The sequence below is a fragment of the Macaca nemestrina genome, chromosome 14 (genome assembly GCF_043159975.1).
Source record: "Macaca nemestrina isolate mMacNem1 chromosome 14, mMacNem.hap1, whole genome shotgun sequence".
NCBI classification, from domain to species: Eukaryota; Metazoa; Chordata; class Mammalia; order Primates; family Cercopithecidae; genus Macaca; species Macaca nemestrina.
In genome coordinates this window covers 104,971,901-104,993,161 of record NC_092138.1, presented here as the reverse complement: position 1 = coordinate 104,993,161, position 21,261 = coordinate 104,971,901, and the positions used below count along the sequence as shown (strand labels likewise).

General features: G+C 38.5%; 1 protein-coding gene across 4 annotated transcripts in view; it reads right to left on the bottom strand.

Annotated features, from left to right (window-relative positions):
* The window catches only part of LOC105463889 (RAB GTPase activating protein 1), a 177,326-nt gene that overhangs the window by 130,731 nt on the left and 25,334 nt on the right, over nucleotides 1-21,261 (bottom strand). For all 4 annotated transcript variants that reach the window (XM_011711288.2, XM_011711292.2, XM_011711289.3 and 1 more), the window contains one exon: nucleotides 19,376-19,574. In XM_011711288.2, coding sequence (XP_011709590.2) covers nucleotides 19,376-19,525 — 150 coding nt within the window. In that variant the 5' untranslated portion in view covers nucleotides 19,526-19,574. The remainder of the gene's footprint in view (nucleotides 1-19,375; nucleotides 19,575-21,261) is intronic.

Below are 21,261 nucleotides of genomic sequence, written 5' to 3'. Positions count from 1 at the left end.
AATGAGGATGTTAATATCTATCTCACCGGACTGTTATTAGGGTTTGATAACATTATTGGGCACTTATGTATATTTCAGGCACTGTATCGAGTGGTTTTTACAGAACTATGTCATTTAACTCTCACACCACAGTACCTGCCAAATAGTTAGCATCCAATAAGTGTTGGTATCCACGCTCAGCTCTTTCTAAAGAAACTCTGATTCCCCTATTAGAGTTGAGGTTTGAAAACAAACAATAAACTTAGAAAGCAAGTAGTTCTACTTTTCGTGACCCAAAGAACTCAAAGAACACATCTACTATTCATGTACAAAAGCAGCATATTGGAATAACATTTGTCCTTTCTAAATATATCAAATAAAGGCAATAACTTATATGGTAGAATTGGCTACAAGTCTGTTTCCTTGAGCGCAAAACTGCATTTATGAAACCAAAGGACAAAATGTTCCAAAGGCAAAATCCAGAGTCATTTCCTGGTCTCAATTTTCTACTTCTAATTTTATAGTCCTTATTTCCTTTCACTGCAACAATACCAACTTGGCCCCACTTGATTTGCCAGTTACACAAAGCTACTTCAGGCAGTTTGGGATCCTTTTCTGAGGGATATTTAGGCCCTCAAGAAAACATGCTTAGGAAGGGACAGTTTGTGCTTGAGAAGTCTCTAGATGATCAGAAAATTAAAGACAAATTCCTGATGATCTACAGTTTCCACTATTTTAATCCTACTGCAGCAAAAACACAAATGAAAATGGTTCAAACTGAGTAATATTGCTGAGTTTCAGTGTAAAAGATGAGTAATTAAGAAGTACGTATGTTACTTATAACACTAAATAACCTTAGCTGTGTCAGAATACATGACACAAAATAACCAAAAGTCCAATTTGGATATTTGAAGATTTAGTTACTAATCTCAAACCTGCTCACACACTCATTCTGTGATCCTTGTTAAATCAGTAAATTTATGATTTACTTTACAAACCGTGGCTGTTCTGATTATCAGTCTCTTTATCTTACTGTATGAAGAAAGAACCGAACAACATAAAGTTACCATTAGGAATTTCTAGTAATACTTTGAAAAAGAGGAAGGGAAAGAACAGCAGCTTGTGAATTTATCCTGAAAAGTCAACTGAAGACAGGCCCAAAATATTTACGACTGTTTCACTAAGTAGTGGGATTATGGATGGGTTTTATTTATTTTTATTTATTTTAATGTTTTATTTTTAAAATAGAAACAGGGTTCCATCATATTACATAGGCTGGTCTAGAACTCCTGGGCTCAGGCAATCCTCCTGCCTCCACCTCCCAAAGTGTGTGGGGATTACAGGCATGACCCACAGCATCTGGCCATGGCTGGGTTTTAGTTACTTCTCTTACTGTCTGGTTTTCTATATCAAGCAGACATTATTATAACTAAAAAAAAAAAAAAAAAAGACAAGGCCATTTGTATCTTGGGAGGAAAAGAAAAGCAAATACAATTAATTCTACTACATGCAGTAGTCTTGACTCCATGTTCTTTCAAGCTTCTGCATGTTACCACATTACAGACTCACTTCTCTGTACAGGACATTCTTAATATTTTCTCAACTATCACCCACTACACATAATCTTTCTTTTCTTCTTTAGGCAACAATTACGTTCTCACACAGTTCGCTCATACCTAGATTCTAGTACATGATGAATTGTATCATGACGACATATTTACTGATGTGTCTCCACGACCACCACCACTCTAACCCTCTTAATTATACTGAGTTCATGTTCAGTAACTGAATAAAAGATCAAGCATTACAGAAGACAAGATTAGCAGGTTCTTTTTCTTTTTTTTTTGAGATGAAGTTTCACTCTTGTCGCCCAGACTGGAGTGCAGTGGCATGATCTCAGCTCACCGCAACCTCTGCCTCCCAGATTCAAGCAATTCTCCTGCCTCAGCCTCCCAAGTAGCTGGGATTACAGGTACGTGCCACCACACCCGGCTAATTTTTGTATTTTTAGTAGAGATTAAAATACACGTTTTGTATTTTTTTTTTTTTTGCCATGTTGGCCAGGCTTGTCTGAAACTCCTGATCTCAGGTGATCTGCCCACCTCAGCCTCCCAAAGTGCTGGAATTACAGGCATGAACCACCATGCCCAGCAGATTATCAGGTTCTAAAAAAGCAGTATCAGAAGCCAAATCAGAAGATCAGTTTCGGCATTACTGAGATAGAGTGACTTTTGTTATCTGCTATCCTAATAAAGTTTGGCAATTTTCTTCCATCTAAATAATATCAATTATATTTTTCAAGAAGAAAGCTCTATGAGGATTAAAGACTTTAAAAAATTAACTGATCTTTCTGCGTAAGAAACACTACTTCATCAAAGCATCCCCAACCAGTATTTATAGAGTATCTCTGGGTAAGAGCTAAGATTCTCAACTGAGAGGAACATATCGTCAGGCAGATGGAGAAAATACATGTTCTGCTTTTATGGAGAGTTCTCACATTTTGACATGAGCTGTCAAAACATTTTATTAGGAAAAATACCTGTTTATGGATGACTAGGTTAAAAAAAAAAAAGGAAATATATCTCTATGTATTTAACAGATGGGGTCTCACTATATTGCCTAGGCTGGTCTCCAACTCCTGAGCTCAAGCAATCCTCCCACTTCGGCCTCCCCAAGTGCTGGGATTACAGGTGTGAGCCATCATGCCCGGCCATACCTCTATGTTTTCTATAACCACACCATCACGTAACACTTTTCTTTAAAAGGCTTACCTAAAGCATTACCAACTCCAAGAAGCCTTCCTTGACCCCTCCCTCAAGCTGAGTTAGGTTTCCATCCTCTGTTCTGTATCACCCTTTGGTTGTCTATACCACAGCATTCATCTAACTATACTGATGTTGAAAATTAAATACGGCCAGAGAATCTCTACAGCACCTCCAATCAAGAGATATAGCCTATTTACCCAAAACCTTGAATAAGAACTGGACTTGTGACTTGTTTTGAACAACAGAATCCACGTGGTATAATTTCTAAGCGTCAGCCCTAAGGGCCTTACAGCTGCTACTCCTGTCCTAAGACTACCATGCTGTGAAGAAGCCTAACATGAGAGACTACATGGAGGGAGACCCAGCCATCCTACTGAAGCCCAGTCCCCACCCGACCCACCAGATGAATGAAGTTGTATGAATGCAAGATCGGCAAAAACTAACCAGTCAATCACAAAATCAACAGAAATCAACTGTTTTAATCCACTGAGTATTGAGGCAAATTGGGGGTTCTTCTTACTATTTTTATTTTTTTTTTAAAAAGAGACAGGGTCTCACTGTTGTTGCCCAGGCTAGTCTTGAACTCCTGGGCTCCAGTGAACCTCCAGCCTCAGCCTCCCAAAGTGCTGGGATTACAGACATGTGCCACTACAATAGGGCAGAGGTAATTTGTTACAAAGGAAAGACTAACAGAAACAAATGTAACAAGATGTTTAATAATTGTCATCTACCCCAAGCTATAAGCAACTTAAATACAGGCACCAAGTCCAGTTCATCTCTGTTCTCATTCAGCCTTTTATTATTTTCTCTCTGGCTATGATGTTCTCCAGTTCCACTATCATTCCACTTGGGACTTACTGTGTTCTTTGATGCCAATGATTTATATTTTTTATCACTTCCGGAAAATATTCAACTATTATCTCTTCAAGTATTTTCTTCCATCTTCCCCATTCTCTTGTTATAGAACACTTAAGATGGTTGGTCCTTCTCATCTTAATTTTTATGTCTCTTAAGTGGTCTTTCATATCTTATCTTTCAATGCTATCTTCTGGATAATTTCTTCAGATCCATTTTCCAGGTATTTGATTCTCTCTTCAGCCATGTGTAGTTTGCTGTTTAACACATCCGCTGCACTTTTAATTTCATTGGCTCTAAATTTAATTGTAGAATTCTAGTTTCAGTTGGCTTAATTTTTAAATTTCTTTGGTATTTTGTTCTTTTTAAATGTTTTCTAATTTTAAGTCTTTAATTATTTTAATCAAATTTCCCTTAAGGTTATACCTAATAATTCTAATGCCCAAGTTCTAGTGGAATTCAATTTTGCTGGGGTTTGCTAACTTGCTCATAATAAGTTACTCTTTATATATATTTGTAAATTCTGGATTGTGTGCTCTGCTTTAAGAGGGTTATCTGGGGGAATACCACATAGCCTGAGTGGCAAGCATGTTCTTCCAGAGTAGTTCTGCAATTGCTTCTGTAAGGTGCCTGGAGTATTACCAATCAAGGAACATAAAGTAGCGTAAATTCAAACATACATGAAGGCAAGCCTGTGGGAACAAATTTCCAGCAAGACCCTCCTCCAAATTAATGTCCAAGCTAAGAAACGTTAAGTTTCCTTATTTCCTTATGTATTTCCTGTGACTACAGGTAGAATTTCTACCCTTATCCTTTCAAGTTAGGATGTAGCCTCTGAGTACACTTTATGAGGAGATCTCAGTTCCAACACCTCTCTCTCTAAACCCAAGGACTTACCTCTTGCCCAACGTAGTTATCAAAATCCAAGCACTTTGGTTATAAAGAATAGCAAATTCCTCAGTGCAGATCAAATGTCAGCCCATATGTATAGTTAAAGCTTTCAGTTCCCTCTTTGTTTTTGTTCCTTGAAGACTGTCATTACTTTCTTGTAAATACAGCTAGGCAATTAAAAAGGTGTTACATTTCAGCCAGCTTTCATAATTATTTTATATTGGAAATTTCTTAGGCTGTGTAGATTATCATAAATGGGAATTCTTATCCTGTGGTAGATTACCAGCTGTCAAATGACCTTTCAACAAGACACTCAACTGGGACTTTTGGAGTTTTGGGGTGGAATAGTGACAGACTTGTAAAATGTGTTTTCCACTGGGTATACATGGACATAAAGATGGGAACAATGAACATTGAGAACTGCAACAGAGGGTAGGAAGGGAAGGAGACAGGGGGACAAGGGTTGAAAAAACTATATTGGGTACTGTGCTTACTACCTGGGTTTAATTGTACCCCAAACCTCAGAATCATGTAATATACATTTGTAACAAACCTCTACATGTACCCCCTGAATCTAAAAGCTTAAAACAAAAATTTCTTTTTTGAGACAGGGTATCACTATGTTGCCCAGGCTGAACTGCAGTGGCTATTCACAGGCATGCTTTTAGAGCACTGCAGCCTTGCACTCCTCTGGCTTTGAGCAATCCTCCTACATTAGCCTCCTAAGTAGCTGGGACTACAGGTACACACAATCACACCCACCTCATGGTTCCACTTTGATGTTTATGTCCCAAGCATAAACGTTAGCACTAAAACAGAAACAAAAGAAAAATTCCAGGGCCTGGCACAGTGGCTCACACATGTAATCCTAGCACAATGGGAGGCTGAGGCAGGTAGACCACTTGAGGCCAGGAATTCAAGACCAGTCTGGCCAACGTGGCGAAACCCCATCTCTAATAAGAAAAAAAAAAAAAATTAGCCGGGCATAGTGGCACACTGGCACATGACTGTAACCCCACCTACTCAGGAGACTAAGGCACAAGTCATCTGAACCCAGGAGGCGCAGGTTGTAGTGAACAGAGATTGTGCCACTCCACTCCAGCCTGGGCAACAGAGCAAAACTCCTATCTCAACAAACAAACAAAACTCGAGAGCCTTGGAATTTATTAAATGTCATGTTGGCCAGGCATGGTGGCTCACAACAATAATCCCAACACTTTAGGAGGCCAAGGTGGAAGGATCACTTGAGGCCAGGAGTTTGAGACTAGTCTGGGCAACATATGAAGACCTTGCCTCTACAAAATAAAACAAAATAAAATGTTTTAAATTCCATATTATACCACATTGAAATGGCAAAAAAAAAAAAAAAATTGTTAGGAAGGTAGATAAGATTTTCTATAAATCTTTTTTTTTAAGTCATTTTGTTAGTTATTCTACTGGAGGCTGAGAAACGATACAAGGTTTCAAAAAGGAGAGTACCACTGCGCAAGGTATCTCCAGTAACACTATTATACCTTCCTCTGATGACAGATCTTATAGATTTAACAATTTTAATTATTCCTCAATTCCAGTTCTATATATAATAACCCTTCATAACATACAGATGTAATGAAATTAAAACACACAAAGGAAATATTTTAAATTTGGAGAACATGTTCCTCAATTTCCTCATCTACAAAACACAATCATGCATTGCTTAACAACAGGGATACATTCTGAGAAATGCACTGTTGCGCAGTTCTGTTGTATGAACATCATAGACTGTACTTACATAAACCTAGGAAGCATAGCCAACTACACACCTAGGCTGTATGGTATAGCCTGTTACTCCTAGGCTACAAACCTGTATAGCATGTTCCTATACTGAATACTATAGGCAATTATAACACAATGGTACGTATGTGTGTATTAAACATATCTAAACACAGAAAAGGTACAATAAAAATATGGTATTATTATCTTTTGGGACCACCTTCATACATGTAGTTGGTTGTTGACTAAAATGTTGTCATGCAGTACATGACTATACAGGTATTTCTTTCTGGTAAACGAGACAAATGATAGTTAGAAAGAATAAATATGGGCCGGGCGCGGTGGCTCAAGCCTGTAATCCCAGCACTTTGGGAGGCCGAGACGGGCGGATCACGAGGTCAGGAGATCGAAACCATCCTGGCTAACACGGTGAAACCCCGTCTCTATTAAGAAATACAAAAAACTAGCCGGGCAAGGTGGCCGGCGCCTGTAGTCCCAGCTACTCGGGAGGCTGAGGCCGGAGAATGGCGTGAACCCGGGAGGTGGAGCTTGCAGTGAGCTGAGATCCGGCCACTGCACTCCAGCCTGGGTGACAGAGCGAGACTCCGTCTCAAAAAAAAAAAAAAAGAATAAATATGACCTAGTATTTGCCAGCACAATAGGATGACTACAGTAAAAATGGTTTAATTGTACATTTAGGCCGGGCGCGGTGGCTCAAGCCTGTAATCCCAGCACTTTGGGAGGCCGAGACGGGCGGATCACGAGGTCAGGAGATCGAGACCATCCTGGCTAACACGGTGAAACCCCGTCTCTACTAAAAATACAAAAAAAAAACTAGCCGGGTGAGGTGGCGGGTGCCTGTAGTCCCAGCTACTCGGGAGTCTGAGGCAGGAGAATGGCATAAACCCAGGAGGCGGAGCTTGCAGTGAGCTGAGATCCGGCCACTGTACTCCAGCCTGGGTGTCAGAGCAAGACTCCGTCTCAAAAAAAAAAAAAAAAAAAATTGTACATTTAAAAATAACTAGCCGGGGGTGGTGGCTCACACCTGTAATCCTAGCACTTTGGGAGACCAACGCAGGCGGATCATCTGAGGTCAGGAGTTCAAGACCAGCCTGGCCAACATGGCAAAACCCCATCTCTACTAAAAATACAAAAATTGGCTGGAAGTGGTGGCACACACCTGTAATCCCGGCTACTCAGGAGGCTGAGACAGGAGAATCGCTTGAACCTGGGAGGCAGAGATTGTGGTAAGCCAAGATCCTGCCACTTTACTCCAGCCTGGGCGACAGAGCAAGACTCTGCCTCAAAAATAATAATGATAATAAAATAAAATAAAAAATAAAAGAGTATAACTGTGCTGGTAAAAAATGATTTAATTGTACATTTAAAAATAACTAAAAGAGTATAATTGTGCTGCATGCAGTTTCTCATGCCTGTAATCCTAGTGCTTTGAGAGGCCAAGGCAGGCAGATCACTTGAGGCCAGGAATTCAGTACCAGCCTGACCAACATGGCAAAACCCCATGTCTACTACAATTGTGAGAATTAGCCAGGCATAGTGGTGCACACCTATAGTCCCAGCTACTCAGGAGGCTGAGGTATGAGAATCGTTTGAAACCAGTAAGTGGACGTTGTAGTGAGCCGAGATCGCACCACTGCACTGCAACCTGGGCAACACAGTGAGACTCCACCTCAAAAAAAAAAAAAAAAAAAAAAAAAGGTAGAATTGAATTGTTTGTAACACAAAGAATAAATGCTTAATGTGATGGATACCCCATTTACCCTGATGTAATTATTACTCATTGCACATCTGTATGAAAATGTCTCATGTAATGCATATACACACATTAATGCATAATTAATACACCTACTATGTACCCACAAAAATTAAAAATTAAGAAAAAAGGCAGGGCATGGTGGCTCCCACCTGTAATCCCAGCACTTTGGGAGGCCAAGGCGGGTAGATCACCTGAGGTCAGGAGTTCAAGATCAGCCTAGCCACATGGTAAAATCCCGTCTCTCTAAAAATACAAAAAATTAGTCAAGCGTGCTGGTGTGCACTTGTAATCCCAGCTATTCAGGAGGCTGAGGTAGGAGAATCACTTGAACCCGGGAAGCGGAGATCATGCCACTGCACTCCAGCCTGGGCAATAAGAGTGAAACTCTGTCTCAAAAAAAAAAAAAAATTTTTTTTAAGGAAAAAAACATAAGAGAGCAAAAAAAGAAGCTCTCTGGAAGATACCTGAGGGTTCCCCCCCATGTAACATAAATGATTAATCAAAGTAGAAACAGGAAGAGTAAGTCAAACTACTTTGAAAACTTACAAGAAAATTTTCAAATGGAGGAAATCCAAAAGGAGACAAGATGGATTTACTTGCATATTTACTGCTGTCTTAATTTCTAGAAACTGTTCCTAGGCTAACTATTCTACTTACACACAAGAAACTCTTTTTCCTAATCAAAGATTCTGCTCTCCTTCATACTAGTAACATACCCTTTTTACTAAATAATTCCTGCCAATATATAAATATCCTACAATCATTCAATAAAATCCATAACCCCTGCAGCTACCACTCAATTTTTCTGCCCTCATTTTATAGCAAAAGTCCTTGAAAAAGTTGTCTATATTTATTTCCCCTTCTCTCATCTCCTATTTACTAATGAACCCACACTAACCTTACTACAGTCTACTCTCTCCAAAAAACTCATTATTCTTGAGGGTCCCCAAGGCCTGCATCTTGTTATTTTCCACTTATTATCTAAATCAATCTTTTAGCCAAATCAGACATACCTGATCAAATCAGACATTCCTGAAACACCTTTGCCACTTGTCTTTCAAGGAATTCTGCTCTCCTAGTGATACAGTTTGGCTGTGCCCCTCACCCAAATCTCATTTTGAATTGTAACTCCCCCAATTCCCATGTATTGTGGGAGGAACCTGGAGGGAGGTAACTGAATCATGAAGGCAGGTCTTTCGTGTTCTCATGATAGTGAGTCTCACGAGATCTGATGATTTTTAAAATGGGAGTTTTCCTGCACAAGCTCTCTCTTCTCTTGCCTGCTGCCATCCAGGTAAGACATGACTTGCTCCTCCTTGCCTTCTGCCATGATTGTGAGGCCGCCTCAGACGTGTGAAACTATAAGTTCATTAAAGCTCTTTTTCTTCACAGTCTCAGGTATGTCTTTATCAGCAGTGTGAAAATGAAGTAATACACCTGCGTTTTCTTATATCTTATGAGTTATTTCTTCTCAGTTGTTTCTGCTGATTTCTCTTCATCTCAATCTCTGAATACTGGAGTACCCCAAGAACCAACTGTTATCTGGACAATTAGCAGGAAAGGGGCAAGAGTGGTAGCAAGGAGAGCAGGGGTAAATGTGCTCTGATTCAGAAAATGTTTTGGTATTAATGTAGGTAAATTAGATGTAGGGTATGAGGTAAAGAGAAGTAGATGATTCCTAGATTTTGGCCTGGGCTGTTTAGTCTAATCCTGAGCTAAACAGTAATGGGAAAGAGAAAGGTAAGTCAAGAATTGGGTCAGGAGAATATATTACATTTGAGTTGACTTTTAGCTGTCTCTTTGGAGATGTCAGTTTGATAGTTGGTTTGTTTGATAGTTGGATGTATGAGACTAATACTAAGGAGAGGTTAGTTGTAGCTGCTATCAATAGTATTTACTTGCTATTTAAAGCTATGAAATTATGGTTGGGTGCATTGGTGACGAATTCAGAGATTCATCTCAATCTCTGAATATTGGAGTACCCCAAGAACCAACTGTTATCACTTGTCTCTTCAATATCTACACTCACATTGTGAGTGGTCTTATCTAATTCTATAGATTTTTTTATTTTTTCGAGACGGGGTGTCACTCTTGTAACCCAGGCTGGAAGGCAATGGCACAATCTAGGCTCACTGCAACCTCTGCCTCCCGGTTCAACCAATTCTCCTGCCTCAGCCTCCCAAGTAGCTAGGATTACAAGCTGCACCACCACGCCTGGCTAATTTTGTATTTTTAGTAGAAATAGGGTTTCACCATGTTGGCCAGGCCTATCACAAACTCCTGACCTCAAGTGATCTGCCTGCCTCAGCCTCCCATAGTGCTGGGATTACAGGAGTGAGCCACTGCACCCAACCATAATTTCATAGCTTTAAATAGCAAATAAATACTATTGATGGCAGCTACAACCAACCTCTCCTTAGTATTAGTCTCATACATCCAACTATCAAACAAACCAACTATCAAACTGACATCTCCAAAGAGACAGCTAAAAGTCAACTCAAATGTAATATATTCTCCTGACCCAATTCTTGACTTACCTTTCTCTTTCCCATCTCAGTAAACGGCATTACTAAGGTAATGCCATTACTGTTTAGCTCAGGATTAGACTAAACAGCCCAGGCCAAAATCTAGGAATCATCTACTTCTCTTTACCTCATACCCTACATCTAATTTACCTACATTAATACCAAAACATATTCTGAATCAGAGCACATTTACCCCTGCTCTCCTTGCTACCACTCTTGCCCCTTTCCTGCTAATTGTCCAGGAAGCTTTTTTAGAAAAGATTTAGAGATATAATTCATAAACCATACAATTCATTCATTTAAAAAGTATGTTCAATGGTTTAAGTATATTCGCAGATATATGCAACTACCAAAGTCAATTTAAAAACATTTTCATGGCCGGGCGCGGTGGCTCAAGCCTGTAATCCCAGCACTTTGGGAAGCCGAGACAGGCGGATCACGAGGTCAGGAGATCGAGACCATCCTGGCTAACACGGTGAAACCCCGTCTCTACTAAAAAATACAAAAAACTAGCCGGGCGCGGTGGCGGGCGCCTGTAGTCCCAGCTACTCGGGAGGCTGAGGCAGGAGAATGGTGTGAACCCGGGAGGCGGAGCTTGCAGTGAGCTGAGATCCGGCCACTGCACTCCAGCCTGGGCAGCAGAGCGAGACTCCGTCTCAAAAAAAAAAAAAAAAAAAAAAAAAAAAACATTTTCATTACCTCAAAAAAGTGGCACAGGCCAGGTGCGGTGGCTCATGCCTGTAATCCCAGCACTTTGGGAAGGCAAGGCAGGCGGATCACCAGAGGTCAGGAGTTCGAGACTAGCGTGGCCAACATGGTGAAACCCCATCTTTACTAAAAATACAAAAAGTAGCCAGGCATGGTGGTGCGTGCCTGTAATCCTGGTTACTCAGGAGGCTGAGGCAAGAGAATCACTTGAACCCAGGAGGTGGAGGTTGAAGTAAGTTGAGATCACACCACTGCACTCCAGCCTGGGCAAAAGAGACTGTCTCAAAAAAAAATTTTTTCTAATAAAAAAATTGTAAAAAGCAGCACAATATACCCTTATCACCTTTCTGTTCCCCCCAGACTCGCGCAACCAGCCCTAAGCAACCACCCCTAAGCAACCACTAATTTTCTGTCTCTAAAGATTTGCCTATTCTGAATATTTCCTATTAATGAAATTATGTAATTTGTAGTCTTTTGTGATGACGTGTCATTCAGCATAATGTTCTTAAGGTTCATCTACATTGTAGCATCTATCAGTATTTTATGGCTTAATAATATTCGATTGTATACCACATTTTGTTAACCCATTCAGCAGTTGATGGTTTAGTTCTTTATACTTCCTAGAACTATTATCATTTACAAATTCTTTCATTGCATTTTTGTTGTTGTTGTTGTTTTTCACTTTTCTTGATAATATCTTTTTTTCTAAGTAGAGACAGGGTCTCCCTCTGTTGCCCAAGTAGGAATGCAGTGGGTGTGATCACAACGCACTGCAGCCTTGACCTCTCTGGCTCAAGCGATCCTCCCACCTCAGCCCCCAAATAACTGGGACTACAAGAGCATGCCACCACATTCAGCTAATTAAAAAAAATTTTTTTCTTGTAGAGATGGAGTCTCTGTATGTTGCCCAGGCTGTTCTCAAACTTGTGGGCTCAAGTGATCCTCCCATCTCAGCCTCTCAAAGTGCTGGGATTACAGGCATGAGCCACTGCACGTGGCCCTAGCACAATGTTGAAGATTGGTGGTGAGTGCAGACGTCCTTGCTTTATTCTTAAACGTAGCGGGGGAAGAGTCACTCTTTCACCATCAAGTATGATTTTACCTGTGAGCTTTTTGAAAATGTCCTTTATCAGGTTGAAATGTTCCATTGTATTTCTAGTTTGAGTTTTCTCATCTCTTTTTTTCATGAAAAGGTGTTAGATTTTTGTCAAATGCTTTTTCTGCATCTACTGAGATGATCGTGTGGGTTTTGCTTTTTATTCTATAGATACGGTATATTACATTAATAATTTTCAGATGTTAAACTAACCTTACATTCCTGGAATAACTCCCACTTGATCATGGTATGTAATCCTCTTTATATTTATATACCAGTTAAATTCACTTTGCTAGTATTTCAAGGATTTTTGTGCCCATATGCATTAAAGACATTGGTGTGCAGTTTCCCTTTGATGTCTTTGTCTGATTTTGGTATCAGGCTAATGGTGTTCTCATACAGTAAGTTGGGAAGTATTCCCTACTTTTCTATTGCAGAGAAGAGTTTGTGCAGAATAGATATTAATTCTTATTTAAGTATCTGGTAGAATTCAACAGTACAGACACCTGAATCCAGGGTTTTCTTTGGGGTACTTTTTTGATTACCAATTCAATCTCTTTGTTATAGATCTGTTCAGACTATTTTATCAGTTTTGTTAGTGTCACTCTAGAAATTTGTACATTTCATCTAAATTATCTTATTTATGGGCACACAACTCTAGTATTCCTTCATAATTCTATGTATTATCAGCAGTATTATCCCCTTTCATTTATGATTCCAGTAAATTGTCCTTTTTTGTGTGGTTAATCTAATTAAAGCTTTGTCAATTTTGTTGGTATTTTCAAAGAATCAATTTCTGGTTCCACTGATTTTTCTCTATTGCTTTTCTATTCTGTTTAATTAATTTCTGTTCTTTTATTTTCTTTCCTTCTGATTGTTTTAGGTGTAGTGTACCTTTCTACCAGGGTCTTAAGGTGGAAGGTTAGGATATTAAGTTTAGGTCTTTCTTCTTTCTTAATATAGGCACTTAACAGCTATAAATTTCCCTGAGAACTGTAACAGCTATAAATTTCCCTAAGAACTGTTTAAGCTGTATCCCATAAGTCTTAGTATATTGTTTCTGCATTTTCATTCATTTCAGTATTTTCTAATTTCCTTTTTGATTTTTTCTTTGACTTATTTAGAAGTATGTTGTTTACTTTCCCCACATTAGTGAATTTTCAGTTTTACTTCTGTTATTGATTTATAGTCTCCTGCCCTTATGGCTGGATTAATACTTTGGGTACACTTGAAAAGAATAGAATGAATGTTCTGCTATTGTTGGGGTGAGTGTTCTATAGAGATCTGTTAGCTCTACTTGGTCAACAGTGTCATCCAAGGCTTCTACCGCCTTATTGGTTGGCCTAGTTGTCCCCTTCAGTATTGAAAGCAGTGTATTATAATCTTCAGCAATTTTTTTTTTTAAATGAGACAGGGTCTTGCTATGTTGCCCGGGCTGGTCTCGAACTCCTGAGCTCAAGCGTCCACCCACCTCAGCCTCCTGAATTGCTGGGATTACAGACATGAGCCACCACGCCTGGCTAACAATTATTCTTGAATTGTCCATTTTCTCTTCATTTCTGTCAGTTTTTGCTTCATGCATTTTGGTGCTTGGTTATTAGATATGTAATTGTTAGATGTTTGTGATGGACTGATCCTTCTCATTACAAAATGTCATTACTCATATATTATCTCTAGTAAAGTTTTTTGTTTTAAAGTCTATTTTGTCTAAAATCAGAACAGCCAATCCAGCTTTCTTAAAATTGCAGTTTGCATTATATTTTTCCATCCTTTTAAATATATTTGTATCTCTAAACCTAAAGTATATCTTGTAGACAGCATACAGTTGGATCCTATATTTTTATCCAATCTAACAGTATCTGCCCTTTTGATTACATTGTTTAATTTATTCACATTTATTATTGATACAGCTGGATTCAGGACTGCCAACTTCATAATTTTTTAGTGTGTATTGTCTTTCTTGTGCCTCTATTATTGCTTTCTCTTGGACTTAGTAAATGTTTTCTAATGTAGCATTTACATTTCTTTAATGATTTTTTTCCATGTATGTTTTCACTTGTATCCTTGGTAGTTCCTCTAGGAACTTACAATGTACTATTTTTATTTATTATTATTTTTTTAGAGAGGGTCTCACTCTGTCACTTGGGCTAGAATGCAGTGGTGTGATCATGGGTCACCAGAGCCTCAACCTCCTGGGCTCAGGCAATTTTCCCACCTCAGCCTCCCAAATCCCCTTCTGACTACAGGCACACACCACAATGCCTGGCTAATTTGTGGGGGTTTTTTTGTTTGCTTGCTTTTGTAGAGATGGGGTTTCACCATGTGGCCCAGGTTGGTCTTAAACTCCTGGGCTCAAGCAATCCACCCACCTCACTCTCCCAAAGTGCTGGGACTACCCCCCCCTTTTTTTTTAATCTTTAAGCTCTGTTGGACTTGAAACAATGTATATCTTATCAGAATGAGCATCTGATTTATACTCACTCAATTCCACTGAGAAATAGAAACATTATTCACACATAGCTCTAATCCCTTCCCCCTGCCTTTTGTGGTATTGCTATATACACTATATCTACAAATAACTGTTAGAGGTCCAACAATAATCTGTCACAATTATTACTTTATATAATTTTATGTATACCTTAAAAGAAGTTGAGAGAAAAACCAATGTATATTTACAGTTTTCTTATATTAACCTTCTTGTTTATTATTTTTGGTTTTCTTCATTTATTCTTATGAATGAGTTACTATATGGAGTTATTTCCTAGCCGAAACACAGATCTGTCCCTATCTTATCTCCTTTTTCCTATTATTGGCAACTATATTACATTTCCACATCTCATAGGCCCAACAATATATTATATACATAGTATATAGTACTGCAGTAAAATGCAGATTTTACTGGAATACAGCTTCAACAGTTCTTAGAGAAATTTATAGGATACAGCTTCAACAGTTCTTAGGGAAATTTATAGCTGTTAAGTGCCTATATAGATATGCATGATATATACACAACACAAAAGAGAAGGAGAAAATATGCATTTATAGTGTCATTACTACATAATTATTTTTACTGGTGCTCTTTGATTTTTCATGTGGATTAAAAGCATCATTTGGAGTAACTTGCTTTCAGCCTGAAGAACTTCCTTTAGTGTTTCTTATAAGGTGGGTCTGCCAGCAGCAAATTCTCTGAGTTTTTACCTCAGAACACTTTACTTCAAAGAACTTTCAGTTTTGAATAATAGCTTGGCTGGACATAGAATTGTTGGTTAACAGTTTTTTGGTTTAAGTGCTTTGAATATGTTGTCCCACTGGCTTCTTGCCTCCATTTTTTTGCTGAGAAGTTAGCTACAAATCTTATGGGAAAGTTCCCTTGTAAGTTGATGAGTCACTTATCTCTTGCTGCTCTAAAGATTTTTTCCTTGTCTTTGGTTTTTAGCATTTTTACCAAGATATTCCTTTTTGTGAATCTCTTTGCATCTATTCCATGTGGAGTTCACTGAACTTCACATATATTATATTATATAATTATTGTTTTTTGTATTTTGTATAAATTATTGTTTTTAAATAAATTTGGGATATTTTTGGATATTATTACTTAAAATTTTTTTCTAGTCATTTCTCTTTCTCCTCTCCTTTTGATACTCCTATTACAAGCATGCTGGCACACTTAACAGCTTCCCATATTTTTCTGAGCCTGTTTTTTTCTACATTGTTTTTCTTCATGTTCTTTGAGTAATTTCTACTAATCTATCGTCAAGTTCATTAACTCTTTCTTTTGCCAGTTGAAATGTACTGTTGTGCCCCACAAGTGAGTTTTACATTTCAGTTACTGTGATTTTCCTTTCCAGAATTTCCATTTAGTTCTTTTTAAAATGATTTCTCTTTATTAATATTCTCTATTTCATGTGAAACTATCATCACGCCTTAATTTCTTTAACCATGATTTCCTTTAGGTTTGCTGAATATATTAATAATGGCTACCTTGAAAGCTCTGTGCTAAATCCAACCAGTCACTCTCACAGGTAGTAACTGCTGCTTGCTTTTTTAATGGGATGTCTGGGTCCCATTTTCTTGTTTCTCTTAATGTCTTATAATTTTCGGATAGAAACTAGATACTTGAGATAATACACAGTACCAATGCTGAGTACTGGCCTCCCCACTGCAAGATTTGTTATTGTTTATGCTTCTTTATTGGGTGACTGGCTAGTTGATTTTTGCAGATTCCATTGTCCTACCCCCAGTGTTAAGCCTCTGGTGTTGCTCCTCAGGGAGCTCAGACTTGAGATTGCTCACTGTAACCTTGGGATGAGAGTGGTTTGGGCAGGGCTCTCGCTGACTCTTGGCTTCTCTGACCACATCTAGCTTGTTAAATTACACTAATTGCTGTCTGACTGCTGTAATGATTTCAACAATGCACTACGGTATAAACTGCTTCATAGTCTAAGTCAATCAAACTTGGGTAACTTTGAAGTGAAAGTTCCAGAGGTCAAGTGAAAGTTCCTTGGTGATCTCCTCCCAGGTGTGTTTTTCCCTAGTTTCCTCAGGCAAACTAGGATGTCTATAGTCAAGTCTAAATGTCCAATCAACCTACCAATCTTCCCCAATTACCTTTCACCACAACCTCCACTATTTTTTTTAGAGTAACCTTAGGCTTAAACTTTTCTACACTCTGTCGTGAATGAAGCCTATTCCTTTAAGAAGGCTGCTTTAAGGCCAACTTTTCCCTGTAGGTAAAATCTCTGAGACACGGCTTTGGAGCTGGAAGTAGAGACAATAACACACTGTCTCACTGACACCCCAGGGTTAGTTGCTCTGCCCAAAGTAAAGCCTCTGTCCCGGGAGCAAGGAGCTGGGCAGAAAAACGAGGCCCCCAACTCTAAGTCACACTTGGCCAGAAACAGGCATGGGGAAGCAGGATGAGAAATACTGATATCTTGCTCCTGCTCTGGAAGATAGCCCAGAATGGGAGTCGGTGGGGGGACAGGGATTCTTGTCTTCTTCACTGCACCAATATGGAGAGGAGTTACCAACTGTCTCAGCTGGGATAGGGTAAGGAAAGGGCAGGTCTTGTTACCAATAACAGGTTCTTGCTGCTCTGACCAAATTTTAGTAAATTTTCTTGAATAAATGTTTTTTCATTTGCTGTATTTCCTTTAAAATACTTTCAGAGACCTTAAATGTTTTATTTTCGTAATTGTCACCAGTTCTGCTGGGGAGTAGAAAGAACATGCTGTCATCCTACAAGTCCCTCTTAACCAGTGAGCTTTTAAAAATATAAATTAGATCATGATTCCATTCAAAACTTTCCAACATTTCCACTCTTTTTTTTTTTTTTTTTTTTTTTTTACAAAGCCCCACACTTCCTACTAAGCTCCACAGGGTTCTACACAATCCAGCCCATGCCCACTAATGGATCTCATCCTTTACTGCTTTTTACTTTGTTCACTCTGTTCTAACCCCCGTCCTAGCAAGGGTGGTTCTCCTCATGGTCTGTTTGCCGCTCCCACTGGAAAGCTCTTTTCCCAGATTTTTCCATGGCCTTCTTCCTCACTTCATTTGGGCCTCACCTCAAATGTCATCTCAAGACCTTCTCTAAAACAGCACCTGTCATTCACTCTTATGAATTTTTTTAAGTTTTACTGTTTTTTATTTATTCCTCTATACATTTATGAGTAAGAGTAAGGGTTGTTTTCTTTTTTGAGACAGGATCTCACTCTGTCACCCAGGCTGAAGTGCAGTGGTGTGATCATGGTTCACTGCAGCCTCCACCTCCTGGCCTCAATCGATCCTCCCACTTAAGCCTCCTGAGTAGTGGGGACCAAAGGTATGTGCCACTACGCCTGGTTAATTTTTTAAACTTTTGTAGAAATGGGGTTTTGCCATGTTCCCCAGACTGGTCTCCAACTCCTGGGCTCAAGTGATCCGCTTCCCAAGGCCTCCCAAATTACAGGTGTGAGCCACAACACCTGGTAAGTTTTCAAAATTTTGACAAACTTTTTTTTATTATACCTTAGGTTCTAGGGTACATATTCACGACGTGCAGGTTTGTTACATATGTATACATGTGCCATGTTGGTGTGCTGCACCCATTAACTCATCATTTACATTAGGCATTTCTCCTAATGCTATCCCTCCCCCTTCCCTCCACCCCATGACAGGCCCAGGTGTATGATGTTCCCCACCCTGTGTCCAAGTGTTCTCATTTTGACAAAAATTTTTAAAAGTCAAGGAACAATCATAATGTTGTTCACTCTTTATCCACATATCCTGTTTTGTTATTCTTCACAGCACCAAAATTTACTTGATATATTTATTTTCTTATTTGCTTACAGTCTATTTCTCCCATTAGAATTAAAGCTCTAGAAAGGCAGGGAGCTTTGCCTGTGTTGTTCACCACTATACCTCCAGTATTTAGAACAATAATTGGCACATAGTCACCACTGAGTAAACATCGGTTGCATGAAAAGATGTTAACAGGAGTTAATACATTTTTAAAGCTACTTATAGTGTAAATGACAACTTTAACAGATAATCTGTTTTTATTTATATCAATAAAGAGTAGAACAATAATAGGGCATTGGAAAAGAAGTAATAGTGGCTGAGGAATTATAAACAAAAATGGCCAGGTATTTAAAGTTGTTTCAATAATCCTAAAACGGATTTTCGTAAATAGCATCTTTGACCTGCCAGTGCCCTTACATTAGGTAAACCAGGACCAAACAAAACAAATACTTGTAGTTCAACAGAAAAGTGAAAACAATATTAAAATGACAAATATTTATACTATAACCACTAGTTTTGACATTTAGGGCTATTGAAAAATTTAGGAAAAGCTAATTAGAGTGAAAATCTTTAATCAAATATAAACTTCTCACTAAGTTCAAATAAAATTCTTTAACATTAAAGAAAAAGCAGTATATTACTTCCATGTTCTCACTTTCCTCCCATATCCATTTTCTGTTAAGGCCAAGTTTTGCAATGGGCTTAGAAATGCTAAGCAAAACAAACTTAGGTTACGAAGTTTTACCTTGAGTCCTGTTTTCTCATCATCACTTCCATTATTTGTAGATGGTGTCTCATCTCCTTGCCTGGAAACCAAGACAAAATCTTCACTATTAAGAGTAGATACTGAGTCTGAAGAGACACTGATTTTTCCAACAGAAGCCTTGTCATCCATAACTCAAGAATGAGTCTCAACACATGAATGATTAAATATTTTTTAATGCCTGGAAAACAAAAATCATAAAGATACTCAGATAGAATGTCTGCCAGATATTCAATTACACTCTACTTCTTACACAACATATACTGCATTCTTTTTAAATGCTTCAAAAATACTTTTCTAAGACTTTCACTACTTATAGCTTAGGGTTTTTTTGGTTTTTTTTTTTTTTTATTCCAGATAAAAAGGGAATTTCATGCTATTCAAGGCAGAGATATTTCCGACTTCAAAAAAATAAATAAAACATATTCCCTTCAGAATAACCCTAACTACTTACAGTGATTTCTTTGGGCTAAGTTGCAATTCAAGTCTTAGCCTCCAAAAAGATACAAGTATTAGCCTTCTGTTTTCTTTTCTTTTTTTTTTTTTTTTTGAGACGGAGTCTTGCTTTGTCACCCAGGCTGGAATGCAGCGGTGCGATCTCAACTCATTGCAAGCTCCGCCTCCCAGGTTCATGCCATTCTCTTGTCTCAGCCTCCTGAGTAGCTGGGACTACAGGCACCCGCCACCATGCCCAGCTAATTTTTTTTTTGGTATTTTTAGCAGAGACGGGGTTTCAACATGTTAGCCAGGATGGTCTTGATCTCCTGACCTCATGATCCGCCCGCCTCAGCCTCCCAAAAAGCTGAGATTACAGGCATGAGCCACCGCGCCCAGTCTAGCCTTCTGCTTTCTACCCTTTAATTTTTAAAGTTGTAAATGTAAATGAAAAGGAAAGCACTTAGTTATTGTGAGGGTACAATAAGGTTTTCCTAGAATTATTGATACATAAGTTTAAAATACTAACATGGTTTTAAAAGGCCAAATTTCACATTTACGCCCAACAGAAAAAAATTCAAGGCAGTTAAATTTTAGCATAAATTCTAGAGCTGGGAAATACCTTACAAAGCAAGAAATGAGAAGTTCATTAAAAACTGCATCTTCCCACACCAGTTTCTTAGAACTCAGCTCAATATGAACATTACCCAAATAAGAGTTTTATACCAAAAATTCCTAGCAAAAAGTATAAAGAAGTGTCACTTAAGAAAATTCATTCAATTATTTATTGACTCTTGGAATAAAACTTAAACTCACCATCATTTTTAAACCTAGTTCTGCAAACTTTGTGGCAATGTTTCATTTGGTTGTCAAAACATCAACAAAACAATATAACGTTACACTCAGAGATTTAACTAACAAAAGCAGCTGTGGCTCCATGTTCATCTAGTACCCCAGAGATGTAAGGTTCTAAAAATCTGTTTAATTTTCTGACTGGGAAGTCCTTATTTATGCTTTGGATTTTTGATCATTGACTATATATTTATGGAGCATACACCATATGTCAAACACAATTTTCCCCTAAAAGGTCCACATATAAACACCTGGCAGGAGAAACTACACAATCCCTGAGTACTATAGTTGGAAGAAAACTTAGAAATCTAAAATCAAATTGATGGCAAGGTAAAAAGAAGGAAAAAAAAAAACCTTACAAATCAATACTGTTAGATAAAGAAATGGCAACCCCGAGAAAAGGTCATTTAACCAGTTAATGGCACAGCTAAGGCTAGAACCCTGGACTCTCTGTTGCCTTTTATTTAAACTAATTCCCCTGCTTAACAGCTATTACACATCTGCATTTCATAAGACCAAATCTAAATACATAGCATGGCATTCAAAAACATTTCAAATTGTACTTTTGAAAAATTCAAAGA